We start from the raw sequence: 21,229 nt of genomic DNA, 5'->3' as shown, positions 1-21,229 counted from the left end.
CTTGGATAGTCTTTGATATGGTACATCTAAACATGATTTGTTCCTGGTGTTATGGCTATGTACATCCCTCCTTAATGATATATTTGAAATATTGTTCCTAACATACAATAGAACATTATAGATGTACAAGTTTATTACCGTAAGGCATTGCAATTTAACAAACAAGTGTTTACAGTGTTCTATCTTATCTGAGTTGGTTATTATTCTTACTAATTTTTTTTGTAAAAGTAGAATGTCCTTTACGTGACTGCTATTGCCCCACAATAAGATTCCATATGATATGATACTTTGAAAGAAAGCAAAATATGCTGATCTTATATAACTATAAGGACATGTCTTTTTAAGTTTCTAATTAAATAGATAACTCTTGAGAGTCTGGCAGATAAATGTTTACGTGTGGTTCCCATGTCAACTTGTTGTCTACTATAACACCTAAAAATTTTATACTTTCTAAGTCATGATTCTCTCTTAAGCTAAAGGAAATTGCCTGGGTCTTACTTTCATTTAGTAGAAAACCGTTCACTCTAAACCATAATGAACTCTGAGCAAGGGTATCTTTAACTATATTTTTTAGTGTGTTTAAATCTGAGCTTTTATTTAAAAAAGTTGTGTCATCAGCATATATTATTGTGTGAGAGTTTACAAAAGATGGCAGGTCATTAATCATAAGTAAAAACAATAGAGGTCCAAGTACTGAGCCCTGTGGCACGCCAGACCTAACATTAATCACATCTGTCTTCTCCCTGTTAATGCATACAACTTGTTGGCGGTTCTCAAGGAAGGATTTAATCATATTTATGCTGCTATTAGCAAAACCATAATAGGATAGCTTATTCAGTAAAGTATCATGGTCCACACAGTCTAACACTCTGCTCTGTTGATGTTCCACATGTTGAACTATTAAACAAGTACTTAAAAAAACCTAGTCACTCATTGCTTTAACTTCCTTTTTTCAGCCAGACTGTATGGAGTAAAGACTGAAATAGCAGTCACAGATTTCAGTAAAGGTTATGGAGCATATGAAGATGTGAAGAAGAAGCTTAGTGAATTGGATGTTGGAATTTTGGGTGAGTAATATGGTTTTTCTACATGTAATAGAGTACAGCATTATTTTCATTATTAGATTTGAGTCTCAGTGCAGTAGAAATTAAATTTATTTTGCTATTTGTTATGAAATTTATTTTACTGGTTCCAATAAATTCTTCCTTGAAGGATTTTAGCAAAGTCAGGTTAAAATCTGCAGCAATCACTATTCCTTTGGTTTTTATGTTGAAGCAGGTCAATAGAACTTCAAAATGAGTTATGAATTGCTGAATATTAACTGTAGGTGCTTCGTACACAATTACTATTATAAATGATTTTTTATGAAATTCAATTTTTGTCATTCATTATTCTAGATGCTGTTCTGAGCAAATTTATTAATATAAATATTGTAAATGTATGACAGTATTTCATAAATGTAGCAACTCCTCCTTTCTCTGCAGTAATAAGACAGTAATCTAACTGTGTGACACCGTACCTTTACCAGCAGTCATGTCTTGTTCAGAAGGGCAAATTGTGTCACCTGGCCTTGACCATTAATATAGTAGTGCAAATATTTTACTACCCATTCATTGGTTGTTGTAATGAAATTTTATATTTGCTAAAATGTAGGCAGGAAATAAATAACTAAATCTACTGACTGCTGAAAATTTTTTAGCTAGTATCACCTGGCATGGATGCAATATATGCACCATAATTATGGTGCCTAGTTATTGTCTTCAACATCTCTTAAAGCATGGTTTCTTTCTACCATCTTTACCATGGAAAATATGCTGCTCTGACCTCTTTTGAGCACTGGTATTTTGCCACTCATGACAGTGCTGTCTCCCCCCCCCCTCCCCCCCCCAACCCCCACCCATCAACACAACCACCAAGTTTCTTTTAATTAGTCTGGCTAGTTTTCCTTTATCCTTCTTATTTAGGTGAAGGCTGTTCATAGCATGTTCCGTCTTCAGCAGGAAACACACCAGTATTAGACCTCGGCTCAGACATGAGTACCTATTACAACTCTAAATTAACTCTCCCCACAGATGAGCTAAAATGAGGTGAGCTGTGTCGTAGAGCTGATGTAAACACCACTTTGGATTCCCTCAGTGCTGAGACTATTTTTACCTGGCCATACTGTGTAGAATACTTACGATCTCTGTCAATACTCTTACCCAGCGCTTCCCTATAACCATTGTGCAACCCTTTCTGAAATCTGTGCACAGTAATCATATATCCTGGTGACCTGTTATTCTGAGTGTAGTTAATCTTGGAACATGTGATTCACTCTTGTATCAGGAGAATTACCTAACAACAAAATTTCCCTTTAGTTTACTGGCTCTTCTACAATACATCTTTTGTTCAAATAACTTACGGGTTTGCTGCCGGGTGACATCGTCAAACACCGCAGATATTTCGACAGGAGCACACCCTGCCATTCTCAAGGCACAATTGCAAGGAAGAAAAAATGTGCAAGCAAATTTAATACCTTGGTTCACAGAGGAGAAACAAGGAAGACACCACACACAGAACAAGTGTCAACACAACCAAAGATAACCAATATCAGAAATATCGATAGTTACTATTAATCAACAGGTGAGGTAGCACTAATTCTGTCCCTCTGTTTTTTGATGAGAGACAGAGCCGGATTCCAAGCAGCATTTAAACAAAATCCACTGTCTCTGTTAATAAGGTTGTTTGATAGTCTGATTTCAACAGCTTCCTTAATAACACTATCCCAATATCTGGGCATGCAAGCCAGAATCTCCGTGTTATTGTATTCCATAGGAGATTATGGCTTGCACGTCCAGCTATTGGGATAGTGTTATTAAGGAAGCTGTTGAAATCAGACTAAAACAGAAGGACAGAATTAGTGCTACCTCACCTGTTGATTAATAGTAACTATCGATATTTCTGATGTTGGTTATCTTTGGTCGTGTTGACACTTGTTCTGTGTGTGGTGTCTTCCTTGTTTCTCCTCTGTGAACCGAGGTATTAAATTTGCTTGCACATTTTTTCTTCCTTGCAATTGTGCCTTGAGAATGGCAGGGTGTGCTCCTGTCAAAATATCGGCGGTGTTCGACGACGTCACCCAACAGCAAACCCGTAAGTTATTTGAACATTAGATTTGCCGGAAAAAGTTAAGGTCTCACAATACATCTTTTTATTACTTATTGGAAGTTTGTTGTATGATCTCTGTGCCTACATGTGCATGAAGCTAATTCAGTTCTAACTCAAGCTACTAGTAAAACTTATTTGATGCATTTATTGCAAAGTTGTCTAAAATGTCTTGTGCTTATTACCTCTATTGTCTGTTGCCACTTCCCATCTCTGCTTGCCCTTCTTCTACTTAAGCTATCCAGATCTCTTTTAGCCTCATGTAATTTGATCTGAAGGTCAGAAATCTTTCTGATTGGTAGGGCTATAAATGATGAGTCACAGGTAGTAAATATATTTAATAATCATTTTTTAAGTGTAGTAAGAAGTATGGGGAAAAATGCTTCAAGAGAAAAATCACTGCAGTATGTTGAAAAAGCAGCTCTCATAAAATTCAATCATATGAATGTATCAACAACTTTTCATCAAATGAAGGAACTTATATGGTCTCTCAAGAATAACAGCTTATCTGGTTTTGATGATGTTTCCGAAAGAGAACTAAAGATTTGTTCTTATACGATAACTTCTGTCCTATCTTAAATATGTAATTCATCACTAACTCAAAGCATTTTCCATAGTCAAACTCCAGTTTAAGAAAGTTGGTAGGGAAGATGTCAATAATTACTGACCTGTTGCACTGCTGACATCATTTTCAAATTTTTGATAAGGTGATGTGTTCTAGAATAGTATCTCACTGGAGCAACAGTAATAACCTCAGCAAATCACAGTTTGGATTTCAGAGGAGTTGCTATATGAGAATGTAATTTACATGTTCACTCACCAAATTTTAAAAGCATTAAATAATAAAATAGCACTGTTTGATATTTTCTGTGACCTATGTAAGGTATTTGACTCTGTGAATCACTGTATTCTCTTATATAAATTGAAGCTTTGTGGGATTGAAAGTATATCCAACCATTGGATAATGTCATATCTAAACAATAAATGCAAAAGTTCTACTTAGTAATTCAACCAGTATATTGGGGGACATTATTCTGACTGGGGAGAAATCATATATGGAGTTCCCCCAAGGCTGAATCATTTGACCATTATTGTTTCTCATTTATGCAAACAGTCTTCTGTCTAATATACAACAAGCAGAATTAGTTCTTTTTACATATGGCACTTGTATTGTAATCAATCCAAGCTGAAATACAGAAACAGAAGACATGGTAAACAATGTTCGTAAAAGTATCAGTGACTGGTTTTCCACAAATGGTCTCACTCTAAATTTTTAAAAAGAGACAACATATTCTGTTCTGCATATATAGGGATACTACACCAGTGATAAGTGCAACACATGGTGAAGGAATAATAAGTGGAGTGGTAACTTCAAGATTTTTAGGTGTCCATATTGATAAGAATTTAAACTGGAAAAAGCAGATTTTGGAACTCCTAAAACAACTTTGTTTAGTCACATTTGCATGTAGAATCTCTGCAAATCTTGGGGAGAGACAGATCAGTAAGTTGATATATGTTGCATATTTTCAGTCAATAATGCCATCTGTAATAATGTTTTGGGGTAACTCATGTTTAAGAAAGTAAGTCTTAAAAGCTCAAAAACATGCTGCAAGGATAATTTGTGTTGCTCACCCACAATCATCTTGTACATGTTGTGTAAGGATTTGGCCTTTCTGACAACCGCTTCACAGTATATTTATTCCCTCATGAAGTTTCTTGTAAATGATCTACTGCAGTTCAAAAGGAACAATGATGTACATAATTACTATACCAGAGGGGAAAGGATGTTCATTACTCCACATTAAGGTTATCTTTAGCACATAAAGGATTGCACAATGTTGCAACTAAAATTTCCAATCATTTACCTGTGGATGTAAAATGTCTGACAGAAAACAAAGTAAAATTTGGAAGTAAACTGGAAAAGCTTATCCTTTTATTCTGTAGAAGAATTTCTATTATTGTAATGTGTAAAAGGTGTTGTATAAGAACTACTAACTCACATCTGCATGTTTTTAAAAAAAAAAATAATAATAATAATAAAATAAAGTTATAAGTGTTCACCATGTAGACATATTTACGAATTAATTTACAATGTGAATGGACAATGATTCGTTCCACATCAGTACGATTTACCATGCAAAATGATCCATGGAACATGAAACTAACTAATTCGCTCCCTTTGGTTTCTCTATCTTCCTGTCTTCACCACATATCCTGTATAACCCCTTATGAACCTTACTTACTTTCCAAAGGCTCATGCCACTACAATCAGAGCATGGTAAAAAGTACAATGATCATCACATCAAATCTTGGAGCAATTACTCAGCAAAGTGAACTGAAGACCTGACCAATATGGCATCACCTTTGTGTTCACTTTCAGGAATCTGATAGGGGCTGTAACATGAGGGGGCATTAAGTAAGTTTTATGTATTTTATCTGTTCTTGTGGATAGACCCAAAGGAACAGACACCATTTTGATCCTGCAACCGCTATCAATTAAGACACAAAGAAATTAAAGACATTAGCTGCAAGTGTGCATTGTTTTGTCAATGGGGTGAGTTGAAAATTCAAATCTGGGTAATGAGGCAAATAAGCAGGGGCACTACACTGTGGTATAAATTAACAATTTGAGTCTGACAGGAGGTGTGCTAAGGTAGCCCATGTGCTTGTGGTGACCACTGTATCCAGATGGTTTAGTGGTCAGTACATCTGCCTAGGAAGCAGGAGACTTGGGTTCGAATCTCGATGTGGTACAAATTTCCAACTTGTCCCATTGCTATAAATCATTGCTCATGGGAGCTATTGTCTTTAATTCCTTCGTTAAGAAATTAAGTTACACGTTATTGTGGCAGGCCAAGTAACTTTTATTGAATGCTGCACTACACTTCAGAGTGCCAGATATGTGACACTAATTCTCATCAGAGTCACCAAGTCTCTGTAAATAATGAATTTTTCAGTTCCTCAACAATAGAAATCTGCTCTTCGGTCACAGAACCATTCAAGATCTGCTGTGTGGTGAACTTCCTCATCATTGGAAAATCTGTGATTGCTGTGCATCAGTTCATTGATTGCCTGCACATTGTTGTCTGTGGTCAATGTCAATGGCATTGCTTTCCAATCAGCATCTCATTTGTCTGCACGGCCTTAGTCAAATTGTTGGCACCATTTCACTATGGTGGGTGCAACATTGCATTTGCTGTGAGCATCACCAGAATCTCATCATGAATCTGTGCGTGAAATATAGGTGTTTTGTCCACAAGAAATGTATTGTCCTACATACTTCCACTTTGAAGTATGTTTCCAGTTGTTGCACCATTTTACTGAAACACTGTGCTGCACCTGCTACCTGTTCTGCAACAGAACTGTCAGCAGGAAATGTGGAACATGGACTCTCTTCTGACAATGTGCCACTCTTGTTGTCCAGTGATCTAAACATTCCAATATTTTGGAGAGGCACAGCTGTGCTATGGCATCATGGCATGGGGAGCCATTGGGCATGACCTCAGGTAATGGCTGGTAGTGACTGAGAGAACTCTCATGGCACAGGATGTTCACCACACAGCAGTTATCCAATGACTCCATGACTGAAGAGCAGATTTCTATTGTTGAGGAACTGAAAAATTCACAGTCAATATCATGGTGCCATTTCTCAGCAGGATAGTGCTCATCCACACGTCTGCACGAACTGTTTGTGTGATTTGAAGAATAACATTTTTACACTGCACTGTGTATAAAATTTTTTATTTCTTTTTCATGCTTCTGGTTTTGGGCACTTCCCATTCTCAAGTGTGTGTGATAACATAGCAACACACCATTGCAGAAAGCAGCAAAACACAAATCATTTTTCGTTGGAAATATTGCCAGGTTTGTCTTCTTTGTGCTTCTGGTTGGAAGTGACATTTAAATAACATGATAATACTTTTGTTCTCATAAGCACCTTTATATTTTACATGATTATTATTATTATTATTATTATTATTATTTGCACAATTATGCATGGAACATGATTTTTAAATTAATGATGATGATCATGTAGCCACATATGTTACGAGAGGTAAATGTTATGTTTGTGTAATAGTGTATCCAGTGTGAGGGATTGATTTCAAGTTCGGTTACATTATTAAGTATGTTGCCAATCTTACTACTCCATTAGACAAAGTTTTCCCGTACAACTGTTTGATCAAGTGTTGCAAAGGTAACTCATTAGTATGAAGAGTGCAAACCAACTGATGAGTTTACGATTAAGCTTTGCCTCAACCCCATGCCTGACTACTCCTTCCCAATCAGTGTTAAAATTTGTTGAGTCACCTACAGTAGCCTGCAAACTTTAATCAATGCTATTTTTGAAACTTCCTGGCAGATTAAAACTGTGTGCCCGACCGAGACTCGAACTCGGGACCTTTGCCTATCAGCGCACACTCCGCTGCAGAGTGAAAATCTCATTCTGGAAACATCCCCAAGGCTGTGGCTAAGCCATGTCTCCACAGTATCCTTTCTTTCAGGAGTGCTAGTTCTGCAAGGTTCGCAGGAGAGCTTCTGTAAAGTTTGGAAGGTAGGAGATGAGATACTGGCAGAAGTAAAGCTGTGGGACCGGGCGTGAGTCGTGCTTCGGTAGCTCAGTTGGTAGAGCACTTGCCCGCGAAAGGCAAAGGTCCCGAGTTCGAGTCTCAGTCGGGCACACAGTTTTAATCTGCCAGGAAGTTTCATATCAGCGCACACTCCGCTGCAGAGTGAAAATCTCATTCTGGGAATGCTATTTTTCTTTAGAAAATCCACAAGATGGTTAGCAATAACTTGAGCAGGTTTCCTTTTCGTTAAGTCTTTCTCTGGAGTAAAATGGAAAAGATGCTTTCCACCTGGATCACTGCAAATGCTGTAATGCTCATCTTTCACAATACTTAGAAACTGATGACTGTAGTTATCTGCTTCTAACAGGACTTTAGTGGAATCTTGGCATCCATCAAGGAAGATACATTCAGTGTTGCCTACACTACATCAAGCAGGTTCTTCATCAAGTGATTTCATGATTTCTTCCTTTGTGATTTTTACTTTATTGTGATCAACCAGAAGCCTCCTGTCTCCTTCAGTAATTAATCCAGCATCCAAGTTTGGAGCTGTTGTAACAGCAGCTGTAGCACATAAACCAACACCAAATCTAGTACTTTGCAGTGTAACATTGTGCAATTGTTATGTATTATACTGACTTGTACTTGAAGTAGAAGGTACATCAGAATCATCACATTGTGTCTGCAAAGGATCTTCAGAATGTTCATCTTTAACATCAGCTGTCTCTTCATCTTCTTCAGAGAAATGAATTTCATTTGGTTGTAATGTTAACTCTTCCTTCTTTTTTCTGCTTGTATTCAGAAATCCTTCTTAATTCATCTTATTGCTTCTTCTGCTTTTTAATTTGTCTTCTGTGCCCAGATAGATCGAATAACATGGTTTGATGCTGTCCAACAGAGCCAACCTTGTCTCTTTGACCTTAAATAGACATTAATACTTTGACAAGGCTCTTCATGTCCATAGAATAAGAGCAGGAGATGTGCACTTCAGTTTACAGTCAGCTGAACATGGACCTTCAAATACTGAATATACACTACTGGCCATTAAAATTGCTACACCACAAAGATGATGTGCTACAGACGCGAAATTTAACCGACATGAAGAAGATGCTGTGATATGCAAATGATTAGCTTTTCAGAGCATTCACACAAGGTTGGCACCAGTGGCGAGACCTACAACGTGCTGACATGAGGAAAGTTTCCAACCGATTTCTCATACACAAACAGCAGTTGACCGGCGTTGCCTGGTGAAACGTTGTTGTGATGCCTCGTGTAAGGAGGAGAAATGTGTACCATCACGTTTCCGACTTTGATGAAGGTCGCATTGTAGCCTATCATGATTGCGGTTTATCGTATTGCGACATTGCTGCTCGTGTTGGTTGAGATCGAATGACTGTTAGCTGAGCCGTGATAGGGGAACAAGGGGGAAACAAATGGTAGCACCAAAATTTTTCTTTAAACATGGTGGCTTTATTGGAGTGAACAGTTACACTAATTCTCAATCTTTCAAAATCAGCTTTAGTTCTTTAAGGCAAGGATCTGCGATTAATCAAAACAGCAAACTACTTTTAATACAGTAGCAAAGGGCAAGCTAGGAAGACAATGAAATTTAAATAACAACTCTCCACAAATATGGCTTCACAGGTAAGATTAAATTTATGATTGTTAATTTAAAAAAAAAATACTTTCAACAAATATCCCTTAATGCCTTTAGTAAAACAATAAGTGATAGGCCTAACGAGAAAGTGCAATCCACCCCACCATTTCCATAGACCATATACACAAGTTGCACAATTTAACCCCAAGGATTTGCCAAGATAAAATTTCCCCAAAATGTAAAAGATAAATCATTACACTAAAATGCTGCTTCAGTTATCAACATAAAAATTCACAAGGAGCCCAAGGCTAGATTTGAACATTTCTGACATCACAGCAGTGGGCAAGAAAAATTAGCTCAGTTAACAAAATACAGTTACACCAAAACTCAAATACTCAAATACAAATACCAAAACTCAAATACACACACAGTGACAACCGCCAGCTTACAATAGTTCAAAACATTATTCAATCTCATAGGTGCGCAGGTGTCATTACCAAGGGGAGTGTGTGAACCAACTTGAAGTAACTATAACATGGCACAGACAAAATTACAGATTCTGCAATCTATGCAGAGAAGTCGCCCACATCCACACTCACGCATGGGCACAGAGGAGCCAACCTTAAGGCAGGGAGATAGGACAGGCAGGGTGCAAAAAAAAAAAAATTCGTCACGGGGCACACCGAACCACTGGACGGGGACTACCAAAATTCACTCACCTTAAACTTTACGTACAACGCCCAGGCGAGGAAACGGGAAATCGTACAGGCACAGGCCAGCAGAAACCCCAGACAAACACACAGAATCCCATCAATTCCAAAACATAATTTAATCAATTATCCCCCAAAACCCTGGAACTTGGCACAAGTGAAATTACAGGCCACAGGATCCAAACGCACTCTGCAGAAGAGTAAGGAGGGAAAATGTTAAAAAAAGTTCTGCAACGGCCCAATAGAACGCCAAGAAAAACACACTAAGTAAGGTACATCACCCCACAGAATGCTGAGAAACACGAACACTGGAGTTTGCCCACGTTTACGACACAATCATAACAACGAAGATAATCTTCTTAGCCATAGTACGCTGAAACACACAAACAGCACCTAACTTCTGAGGACGGAAAAGTACTCCCCTGTAAACTATATCTGGGAGCAGCACAGCCACAAGCTCCTCCTGCCAAGGTGCAGTCCAGGGAAATCGCTGCGAGAAAGATGATCCAGCACGAGTATTGTCACCCAGACCTCAGCAAGGTGCAGTCAGACAGGGCAGGAAAGCTGGTAATCAGGCGACGACTCCAACCACCAACCTGGGGAGCAGCAAGTAACACCAGCCCTGGCCAGCAACAGCGCAGAGGGACCCACCATCCGACGCAAAAGGCAATGCTCGCGCCCAAACTTGACTGCCCGTGCACACGCCACCGGGCAGAGACGGCGCCACCCGCCACCAGGAGGTGCCCCGCAACGGAGAAAGAAACACCACTCAGAGGCCCAACGATCAAGAATCGATCTAGAATACCTCTGCCACGCCACATTAGCAGAATATGGATTCAGTGGGTTCAGGAGGGTAATACGGAACGCCGTACGGATCCCAATGGCCTCGTATCACTAGCAGTCCAGATGACAGGTATCTTATCCACATGGCTGTAACGGATCATGCAGCTACATCTCTTTCCCTGAGTCAACAGATGGGGACTTTGTAAGACAACAACTATCTGCATGAACAGTTCGATGACGTTTGCAGCAGCATGGACTATCAGCTCGGAGACCATGGCTGTGGTTACCCTTGACGCTGCATCACAGGCAGGAGCACCTGCCCCCCATGCGGGTCCGGGGTAAGAATAGGCCCGAGGTATTCCTGCCTGTCGTAAGAGGCGACTAAAAGGAGTTTCAACCATTTCGGCCTTCCATGTGATGGTCCCCCTTGGGGTTTGACGTCCATTTTTCAAAATTATACAGAAGTACGAGCCTTTTGGGGAAGGACGCCTTACGTGGTGTACCACTGGTCCTCAGTGCACGAAGACCTTGGCACTCAGCATTGTAACGGCGTTGTAACCATACCCACTATTCCTCAAATTGGGCCTTAACGCCTGATGGGTTGTACAAGTTATGCCCATAGTGCGTCCCCATCTGCACCTACGATCATGATGGACTTTCCATGGCACCCAAAATCCAGCATGGTAGCCAGCCCGTTGTGTTGGGGTCGTCATGTACCCTCTAGGTTGTAGCCCCCTGACAACACAGGGATCGTACTGCCGATACCTGAGCTGCACCCTCCCCACGTCGGCCAAGGAGTAGATGCCCGTCTCCTTGGGGCATCAGGACTCCCGGCAACGGTCATCCTCCCAGGTGGCCCTTGCTTAGGCTGGGTGGTGCCCATGGGGAGAGCCCCTGGTCGGAGTGGGTGGTATCGGGGCGGACGTTTCGCAGATGAAACGTCAACGTGTATCAGGTCGCTCTGCGGCCGAGTCTTTTAAAAAGAAAGGTACTGTCTCTGGTTCTGGTTCTCCTGCCCTTTCCCCCTTGGCCACTCCCTGGGAGGAAGGACAGGCCCGCCGGCTTGGGGCGAAGTACTTCCCCCGCTATTTGGTCTGTTCTCGAACCGATGGGGGAACGTTCGCCACCTCCAAGCCCATGTTCTTTGTTCAGCACATCGAGGACATCTTCAGGGAAATCGAGGCTCTCAGTAAAATGCGTTCGGGGTCTGTTCTTATACAGACCACCTCCGCCACACAGTGGGCGGCACTCCAGGCATGCGACCGACTAGGGGACATCCCAGTGTCCATTGTCCCGCATCTGGCACTGAATAGGACACAGGGGGTTATTTTTCATCGGGACCTCCTGCTGCAATCTGATGAGGAGCTCAGGGCCAACCTGGAGCGCCGAGGCATGCATTTCGTCCGGCGAGTCCAGTGCGGCCCCAAAGACCGTCGCATCGACACCGGCGCCTTTATCCTCACCTTCGAGGGGGACGTTCTCCCGGAGAAGGTAAAGGTGATGTGCTACCGGTGCGACATGCGACCTTACATCCCGCCTCCTATGCGCTGTTTTCGGTGTTTGCGCTTTGGGCACATGTCGTCACGGTGTGAGGCTGAGTCCCTTTGTGGCGATTGTGAACGTCCTCTTCGTGAGGAACATACATGCACCCCACCACCTCGGTGCGTTAATTGTCCTGGCATCCACTCGCCTAGATCCTTAGACTGCCCCGCGTATCAGAAGGAGAAGAAGATTCAAGAACTCAAAACTTTGGATCGTCTCTCTTATTCTGAGGCCAGGAAGAAGTATGACCACCTCCATCCCGTGATGTTGACCACTTCGTTTGCCTCAGTCGTGTCCACTCCTTCCACAGTATCCTCACCCCTATCCTGTCCCCCCTCCACCTCCTCTCCCCATCCGGGGTCTATGCCTCCGCCTCCCAAATCCCTCCCTTCCAAATCCTCCTCCCCCGCGGCCCCCGCTCCCTCTGCCCCAGGGGCCACCCTTCCTCCTCCTCCCCCCCCCCCCCTCCGCCGCCTGAGAAGCGATCCTCTTCTCAGGCATCCATCAGGGAAACGTTCCGGACCCCAGCTTCCGAGGTCCGGCATTCCAAAACGGACCCCGCGCTTGAGGACCTTCTTCGGGTCCAGCCCACCATCCCTGTGCCTCCTCGGACTTCCAAGAAGGCCCCCAAGAAGAAGTCTCTATCCCCTCTCCACCCCGGCACGTTTCGTCTGACACTCCATCCGTGAGTCGCTGCTCCCGGCTGTCCTCAGTTTCGCTGGGACGCTCTGCTGCCAGGCGCTCAGCTGGCCTTACATCGGCAAATGATGCTGCCCCTCCTACACAACCCGGGACAGCGGCCGCAGCTGGCGACGACTCGATGGAACAGGATCCGCCTCCCGCCGGTTGTAGCGTTGTTCCCTCGAAACCTGGCCCTCCGCGGCCATCGAGGTGACCAGCTCTTCCCCCGTCTCGTTCCCCCTCCTTTTTGACTACCGATGGCCTTGTTACATTGGAACATAAGAGGTATTCGATCTAATCGGGAGGAATTACAACTGCTCCTCCGCCTGCACTGTCCGCTCGTCCTTGGTCTCCAGGAAACCAAGTTGCGCCCAACTGACCGTATTGCCTTTACCCACTATACCTCGGAGCGGTCTGACCTCACCCCTGTGGACGGTATCCCAGCCCATGGTGGGGTCATGTTGCTCGTTCGGGACGATGTCTATTACCATCCCATCCCATTGACCACCCCACTCCAAGCAATAGCTGTCCGTATTACTCTTTCTGCTTTTACTTTTTCAGTTTGTACCATCTACACTCCATCGTCATCCGCAGTTAGTCGGGCTGACATGATGCACCTGATTGTTCAGCTTCCTCCGCCGTTTTTATTGTTTGGCGACTTCAATGCCCATCATCCCCTTTGGGGCTCTCCTGCATCCTGTCAAAGAGGCTCACTCTTGGCAGATGTCTTCAACCATCTCAATCTTGTCTGCCTCAATACTGGCGCCCCGACTTTCCTCTCGGACTCTACTCATACCTACTCCCACTTGGACCTTTCGATCTGTTCTACCACTCTTGCCCGTCGGTTCGAGTGGTATGTCCTTTCTGACACCTATTCGAGCGACCATTTCCCCTGTGTCGTTCGTCTCGTGCACCACACCCCATCCCCACGTCCTTCGAGCTGGAACATATCGAAAGCTGACTGGGGACTTTACTCCTCCCTGGCGACCTTTCCGGACCACGATTTTCTCAGTTGTGACAGTCAGGTCGAATACCTCACGGCTGTTATCATACATGCTGCCGAACGTTCCATTCCTCGTACTACCTCTTCTTCAAGTCGCGTTTCCATCCCCTGGTGGAATGAGGCTTGTAGAGACGCTATCCATGCTCGACGACGTGCTTTACGCACCTTTCGCCGCCATCCTACGTTGGCGAATTGTATTGGATACAAACGACTCCAAGCGCAATGCCGTAGAGTCATCAAAGACAGCAAAAACGCTTGTTGGGCCTCTTTCACCAGTTCCTTTAACAGTTTTACTCCCTCTTCTGTCGTTTGGGGTGGCCTGCGCCAGCTGTCGGGCATTAAGGCCCACTCCTCGGTACCTGGCCTGACCTCAGGTAATGAGGTCTTTGTTGATCCTGTGGCTGTCTCCAACGCCTTCGGCCGGTTTTTCGCGGAGGTTTCAAGCTCCGCCCATTACCACCCTGCCTTCCTTCCCAGGAAAGAGGCAGAAGAGGCTCGGCGACCTTCCTTCCACTCGCTGAATCTGGAAACTTATAATGCCCCCTTTACTATGCGGGAACTCGAACGTGCGCTTGCACTGTCCCGGTCCTCTGCTCCGGGGCCAGATGCCATTCACGTTCAGATGCTGGCACACCTTTCTCCGGCGGGCAAAAGCTTCCTTCTTCGTACCTACAATCGCGTCTGGACCAAAGGTCAGGTCCCCATGCGTTGGCGTGACGCCGTCGTTGTTCCTATACCCAAACCCGGGAAGGATAGACACCTTCCTTCTAGTTACCGCCCCATTTCTCTTACAAGCTGTGTCTGTAAGGTGATGGAGCGCATGGTTAATGCTCGGTTAGTCTGGATTCTTGAATCTCGACGGCTACTTACCACTGTCCAATGCGGCTTTCGTCGCCGCCGCTCCGCTGTTGACCACCTTGTGACCTTGTCGACATTCATCATGAACAACTTTTTGCGAAGGCGCCGAACGGTAGCCATGTTCTTCGATTTGGAAAAGGCTTATGATACCTGTTGGAGAGGAGGTATCCTCCGCACTATGCACATGTGGGGCCTACGTGGTCGCCTGCCCCTTTTTATTGATTCCTTTTTAACGGATTGAAAGTTTAGGGTACGTGTGGGTTCCGTATTGTCCGACGTCTTCCTCCATGAGAACGGAGTGCCTCAGGGCTCCGTCTTGAGCGTAGCCCTTTTTGCCATCGCGATCAATCCAATTATGGATTGCATTCCACCTAATGTCTCAGGCTCTCTCTTTGTCGATGACTTCGCGATCTACTGCAGTGCCCAGAGAACATGCCTCCTGGAGCGCTGCCTTCAGCGTTGTCTAGACAGCCTATACTCATGGAGCGTGGCAAATGGCTTCCGGTTCTCTGAAGAGAAGATGGTTTGTATCAACTTTTGGCGATATAAAGCGTTCCTTCCGCCATCCTTACATCTCGGTCCCGTTGTTCTCCCATTCGTGGAAACAACTAAGTTTTTAGGGCTCACATTGGACAGGAAACTTTGTTGGTCTCTGCACGTCTCTTATTTGGCGGCCCGCTGTACACGTTCCCTTAATGTCCTCAGAGTTCTTAGTGGTTCATCTTGGGGAGCGGATCGCACTGTCCTGCTTCACTTGTATCGGTCCATAGTCCGATCGAAGCTGGATTATGGGAGCTTCGTCTACTCGTCTGCTCGGCCATCCCTCTTACGCCGTCTCAACTCCATCCACCATCGGGGGTTACGTCTTGCGACCAGAGCCTTCTACACTAGTCCCGTCGAGAGTCTTTATGCTGAAGCTGCCGAATTACCATTGACCTACCGGCGCGACGTACTGCTGTGTCGGCATGCCTGCCGGCTGTTGTCAATGCCCGACCACCCCTCTTATTAGTCCTTCTTCGCCGATTCTCTCGACCGTCAGTATGGGTTGTATGTGTCTGCCCTGCTGCCCCCTGGAGTCCGCTTCTGTCGCCTGCTTCGACAATTGGATTTTGCCGTCCCTACCACCTTCAGAGAGGGTGAGAGCCCGACACCACCTTGGCTCCAGGCTCCGGTTCATATTTATCTCGACCTCAGCTCACTCCCGAAGGAGGGTACTCCGGCTGCAGTGTATTGCTCACGGTTTGTCGAACTTCATGCTCGACTTGCCGGTCACACCTTTATTTACACCGATGGCTCCAAAACTGACGATGGTGTCAGCTGTGCCTTTGTCATCGGGGCCGCCACCATTAAATACCGGCTCCTCGACCAATGTTCCAGCTTTACGGCCGAGCTTTTTGCTCTCCATCAGGCCGTTCAGTATGCCCGCCGCCACCGCCATTCATTGTATGTACTCTGCTCTGATTCCCTCAGTGCTCTTCAGAGCCTTGGAGCTCCCTATCCGGTCCATCCCTTGGTGCAACGGATCCAGCAGTCCCTCCATTCTTTTGCTGCAGATGGCTCTCCTGTCAGCTTTCTGTGGGTTCCCGGCCATGTAGGAGTGCCTGGGAATGAGGCTGCTGATGCTGCAGCCAAGGCTGCAGTCCTCCTGCCTCGGCCAGCCTCCCATTGTGTCCCATCATCTGACGTTAGTGGGGTTGTTTGTAAGAGGCTTGTGTCGTTGTGGTGGGAGGCTTGGTGATCCCTCCAAGGAAACAAGCTCCGGGCAGTAAAACCGCTCCCAACTGCTTGGACAACCTCCTCCCGACCATCTCGGCGAGAATAGGTCCTTCTGACCAGGTTGCGGATTGGGCATTGCCGGTTTAGCCACCGCTACCTGCTCTCCGGTGACCCAGCCCCGCAGTGCCCTTGTGGTCAGGCATTAACAGTGCGCCATGTTTTATTGTCGTGTCCCCGCTTTAGTCAATCTCGTGTTGTCCTGTCCCTGCCATCTACTTTACCGGATATTTTAGCTGATGACGCTCGAGCAGCTGCTCGTGTTCTGCATTTTATAACTTTGACTGGCTTGTCCAAAGACATCTAACTTTTTTACTAATTTTATCTGCATCTTTGTCAGGACTTTCTGGTGTCCCCCCCTCCCCTTGAGTTTTACTAGATTCCATGTGCTCTAACAACTGTGACTGGGCGCTAATGACCTCAGTAGAAGAGCACCTGCGATGGTGTACTCAATGACGAACCTGGGTGCACGAATGGCAAAACGTCATTTTTTCGGATGAATCCAGGTTCTGTTTACAGCATCATGATGGTCCAATCCGTGTTTGGCGACATCGCAGTGAACGCACATTGGAAGCGTGTATTCGTCATCGCCATACCGGTGTATCACCCGGCGTGATGGTATGGCGTGCCATTGGTTACACGTCTTGGTCACCTCTTGTTCGCATTGACGGCACTTTGAACAGTGGACGTTACATTTCAGATGTGTTATGACCCGTGGCTCTACCCTTCATTCGATCCCTGCAAAACCCTACATTTCAGCAGGATAATACACGACTGCATGTTGCAGGTCCTGTACGGGCCTTTCTGGATACAGCACATTCTCCAGATGTCTCACCAGTTGAAAACGTCGCTGTGCAACTGGCTCGTCACAATACGCCAGTCACTACTCTTGATGAACTGTTGTATCGTGTTGAAGCTGCATGGGCAGCTGTACCTGTATACGCTATCCAAGCTCTGTTTGACTCAATGACCGGACCGATGACCGTCGCAGTCTGGTCCCTTTAATCCCACAAACCAATCCACACTCAATGCCCAGGCGTAACAAGGTCGTTATTACGGCCAGGGGTGGTTGTTCTGGGTACTGATTTCTCAGGATCTATGCACCCAAATTGCGTGAAAATGTGATCACATGTCAGTTCTAGTATAATATATTTGTCCAATGAATACCCATTTATCATCTGCATTTCTTCTTGGTGTAGCAGTTTTAATGGCCAGTAGTGTAGTTTAATCTCATATTTGCAAGTGAGGATGTCAAAGAGCTTGTACAATGTTGCTATGAAATCCTCTTTCACTTCCAGTTTTCCTCTGCCAAGTGTTATGTTTTTGGCCTCTTCCCAGTTTGTTTGCTAGGCCCCACTTTTCAAGCACTTTTGGATAAATATCCTTTGCAAGAGTGGCTGCTGGGTATTTTCTGACATTCTCTCCACTCTGCTCTCTTAGCAGAAGCCCATATCTTAGAAAATTACGCAGAGTTGGGGCCCCCAGGCGCTCAGCATTCATTTGCTGGGTACGGGCTTGGCGACCCCGGGGTTCCTGAGCTAGGGACTGGTAAGCGCCGCCAGTCCCCTGTCACCGTAAGCTCTGAGCGTACTTCAGCGACCACTGTGCAGCACGGCGGTGGAACGTTGTGTGTCTCAGGGAATGGGGATCTTGGCTTGACCGCCCAGATCGCGAGGATGAAATAAACCTCTATAAAAAAAACCTCAATCTCAAGGTGTGCTGCGCGCTGATGAGATGCATGGCTGTTGAGGTGGAACAGTCGTTAGCGGGTAACCTCTGGGGAGCCTGCCGCACCTCAGTTGTATAAGGCTTACCTAGGCACGCGGGGCTCTGTCTAGGTGGACTCCTAGTTCCCTAGCTGCTCGTGGGACTGAGATGGAACCCTCGAACTTTTCTTCTTCTTCTCCTCCCAGCAGAAAGGGTGGGCCGCTGGTAGGTTCTAACACCCAATCTCACAAGAAGGCTTGTGTAGCCAGTCCTCCTGATTCAGGTAGTAGTAACAGAACGCATGCTGCTTCGCAGAATGTGTTTCTTATAATTAAAAGAAAAGATGGGAGTTTCGAAAAAGTTTCACCATTTTATATCCAGAAAGGCTTAGAAGGTATTGCTGGCACATGAAAATCTGTAAAGCGCTTGCGAAATGGCACCTTGTTGGTTGAAACATCTAGCTTCCAGCAAGTCCAGAACCTTCAGAAGGCACAATTTCTTGGGGAGTTTGCGATAGAGACTGAATTTCGCAACACCTTGAACTACAGCAAGGGTGTTGTGACTTGCAGAGATCTCGTTGACATTCCCCAAGACGAACTGAAGGTTGAATGGTCCCGGGAAGGAATTGTCGACGTGCAACACGTTATGAAACTGGTGGATGGTACTCTCATAAAGACTGACTCATTTATCCTTACATTTAACAGCACCAAATTGCCAGAGCATGTGAAGGCAGGTTTCCTACGTCTCAGTGTACGGCCTTATTACCCCAACCCCATGCGGTGTTTTAAATGCCAACACTTTGGACACACTACTCTCGGCTGTAGAGGGGAAGCCACTTGCGGGAATTGTGGTAAAGCCGCCCATGAGGGAGTTAGTTGCTCCTCTCCTCCCAAGTGTGTCAACTGCTCTGGGGATCACCCTGTGTGGAGTAGGGAAGGCAGAGTTTTCCTTGAGGAACGGAAGATCCAGGAACTTAAGACTACAAAACGCATCCCGTATGGTGAGGCGAAGAAAATTTACAAGTCCCTGCAGCCGCCCACATTCGCTGCTTCCTTTTCTTCCGTTCTCAAACAGCCAGTCTTGAAAACCGATGCCGCTACACAAACGGAGGTTGCTACTGTCAGCACTAGCACCTGCGTTTGTCAATGTACGTGTGCTGCTGCCATTCCTGTGAAGACTGCTGCTCCCCCCCGGCCTTCTGACCAGGCTGTGGTAGCTGACATCATGGAACTTGCTGCCCCTTCCCGGGTCCAGTCTCGTGCACTGCCCAGTGCTGCTACACCCCCTACTGCTTCTGAGGTTTTGGCTCCAATGCCACCTCAGGCCAGAAAATCGAAGCCAAAGACAAAGGTGAAGACTCGCCCACTAAAGGAGACTGACGTTCTACAGTCTGCTGATGTGGATGTCATTCTCTCTGACGTCTCTCTCGACTCCTCTTCTGAGGCGATGGAGGTTGATGTCAGACTGGGGCAATCATCTCGCCCCAAAACTGAGCCTCCACCTGTTGTGGGCTCTTCTCCCCGACAGAAAGTGAGAATGAAGGTACTTCCACCCTGATCGATGGCTCCCATTATACAGCGGAACATGAATGGATTCCGGGCACATGTGGAGGAACTGAACCTCCTAGCACGGCAACGCCCCCTGTGCTTGTGTTTACAGGAAACGCATTTCAAACCATCTGATGCTCCTGTACTAAAGGGCTATACGTTATATCGCCGAGATTACCTGACTGGAGACAGGGCCAAAGGCGGAGTCGCCGTGTTTGTCGATAATGACTACCACTCCTCTGCTCTCCCCCTGGATACTGACCTGCAAGCAGTTGCAGTTGAAATTTATTCCCATCGGAGGCTTACCGTTTGCTCCCTTTATTTACCCCCTCTGGATGCAGTGAACTTAGAGGCTCTCACAGACCTTATCGACCAACTCCCCCGCCCGTTTCTCCTCCTGGGAGACTTCAATGCCCATCATGTCCTGTGGGGCTCCACTTCTCTTTGCGCTCGAGGTCGAATTTTGGAGAGCCTCCTAACATCTTAAGTGTTGTGCATCCTCAACACAGGTACTCCAACTCATTTCTCTAGTACTACAGGGTCATTCTCAGCCATTGACCTATCTTTCTGCTCTCCAACCCTCACTGACTCCGTTCACAGGGAGGTCATTGACGACCTATATTCCAGCAATCACTTCCCTATCCGCATTCATCTCCTGGGTGGTGTATTGCTGGAGCAGCGGCCACCATCGTGGATGATTGGCAGGGCTAACTGGCCACTGTTCACTCGGTTGGCTGTCTTTGACCGCCACAACAGCGTACAGGAATGGGTGGATCACATCACGCTTGTGATCCACCATGCTGCCGACCTGTCCATACCACAGTCTTCTGGCACTCTTAAGCGGCGCCTTGTGCCTTGGTGGACAGAAGAGAGCCGTTCAGCCATCCGGGACAGGCGTGCGGCTCTTCGCCGATTTAAATGCCGCCCAACAGCGGTCAATCTTACTGCCTTTCGTATCGCAAGAGCCAGGGCACGCCGTGTCATTAAAGAGAGCAAGAAAACATCATGGCAGGAGTTTCTGGACTCCATCAACCATTCCACTTGTTCCACAAAGGTATGGGAAGCCATCGGGAGGATTTCTGGTAAACGCAGCCGTTTACCAATAGCTGCAGTCCTGAACCAGGAATGCCTCCAAACGACACCCAGAGCCATAGCTCAGTCGCTGGCAGAGCATTTTGCACAAAGTACTGCCACTGCAACCCAGGATCCAGCGTTTCGTCGCTACCGTGCGACTGTCGAAAGAGCGAACTTGGACTTTCGGTCGAACAGTTCTGAGGCCTACAACTCCCCTTTCTCCATGTGGGAACTAGACTCGGCTC

The 21,229-nt window shown here is 45.6% G+C and overlaps 1 protein-coding gene across 1 annotated transcript in view; it reads left to right on the top strand.

The window, feature by feature from the left end:
- The window catches only part of LOC126248487 (hydroxysteroid dehydrogenase-like protein 1), a 123,162-nt gene that overhangs the window by 65,282 nt on the left and 36,651 nt on the right, over positions 1 to 21,229 (top strand). The window contains exon 3 of the mRNA XM_049949512.1: positions 957 to 1,067. Coding sequence (XP_049805469.1) covers positions 957 to 1,067 — 111 coding nt within the window. The remainder of the gene's footprint in view (positions 1 to 956; positions 1,068 to 21,229) is intronic.

This window comes from Schistocerca nitens, chromosome 3, assembly GCF_023898315.1.
Source record: "Schistocerca nitens isolate TAMUIC-IGC-003100 chromosome 3, iqSchNite1.1, whole genome shotgun sequence".
In the NCBI taxonomy this organism is placed as follows: domain Eukaryota; kingdom Metazoa; phylum Arthropoda; class Insecta; order Orthoptera; family Acrididae; genus Schistocerca; species Schistocerca nitens.
Note: the sequence above shows the minus strand (reverse complement) of the source record. Positions and strands in the feature narration are given on the sequence as shown.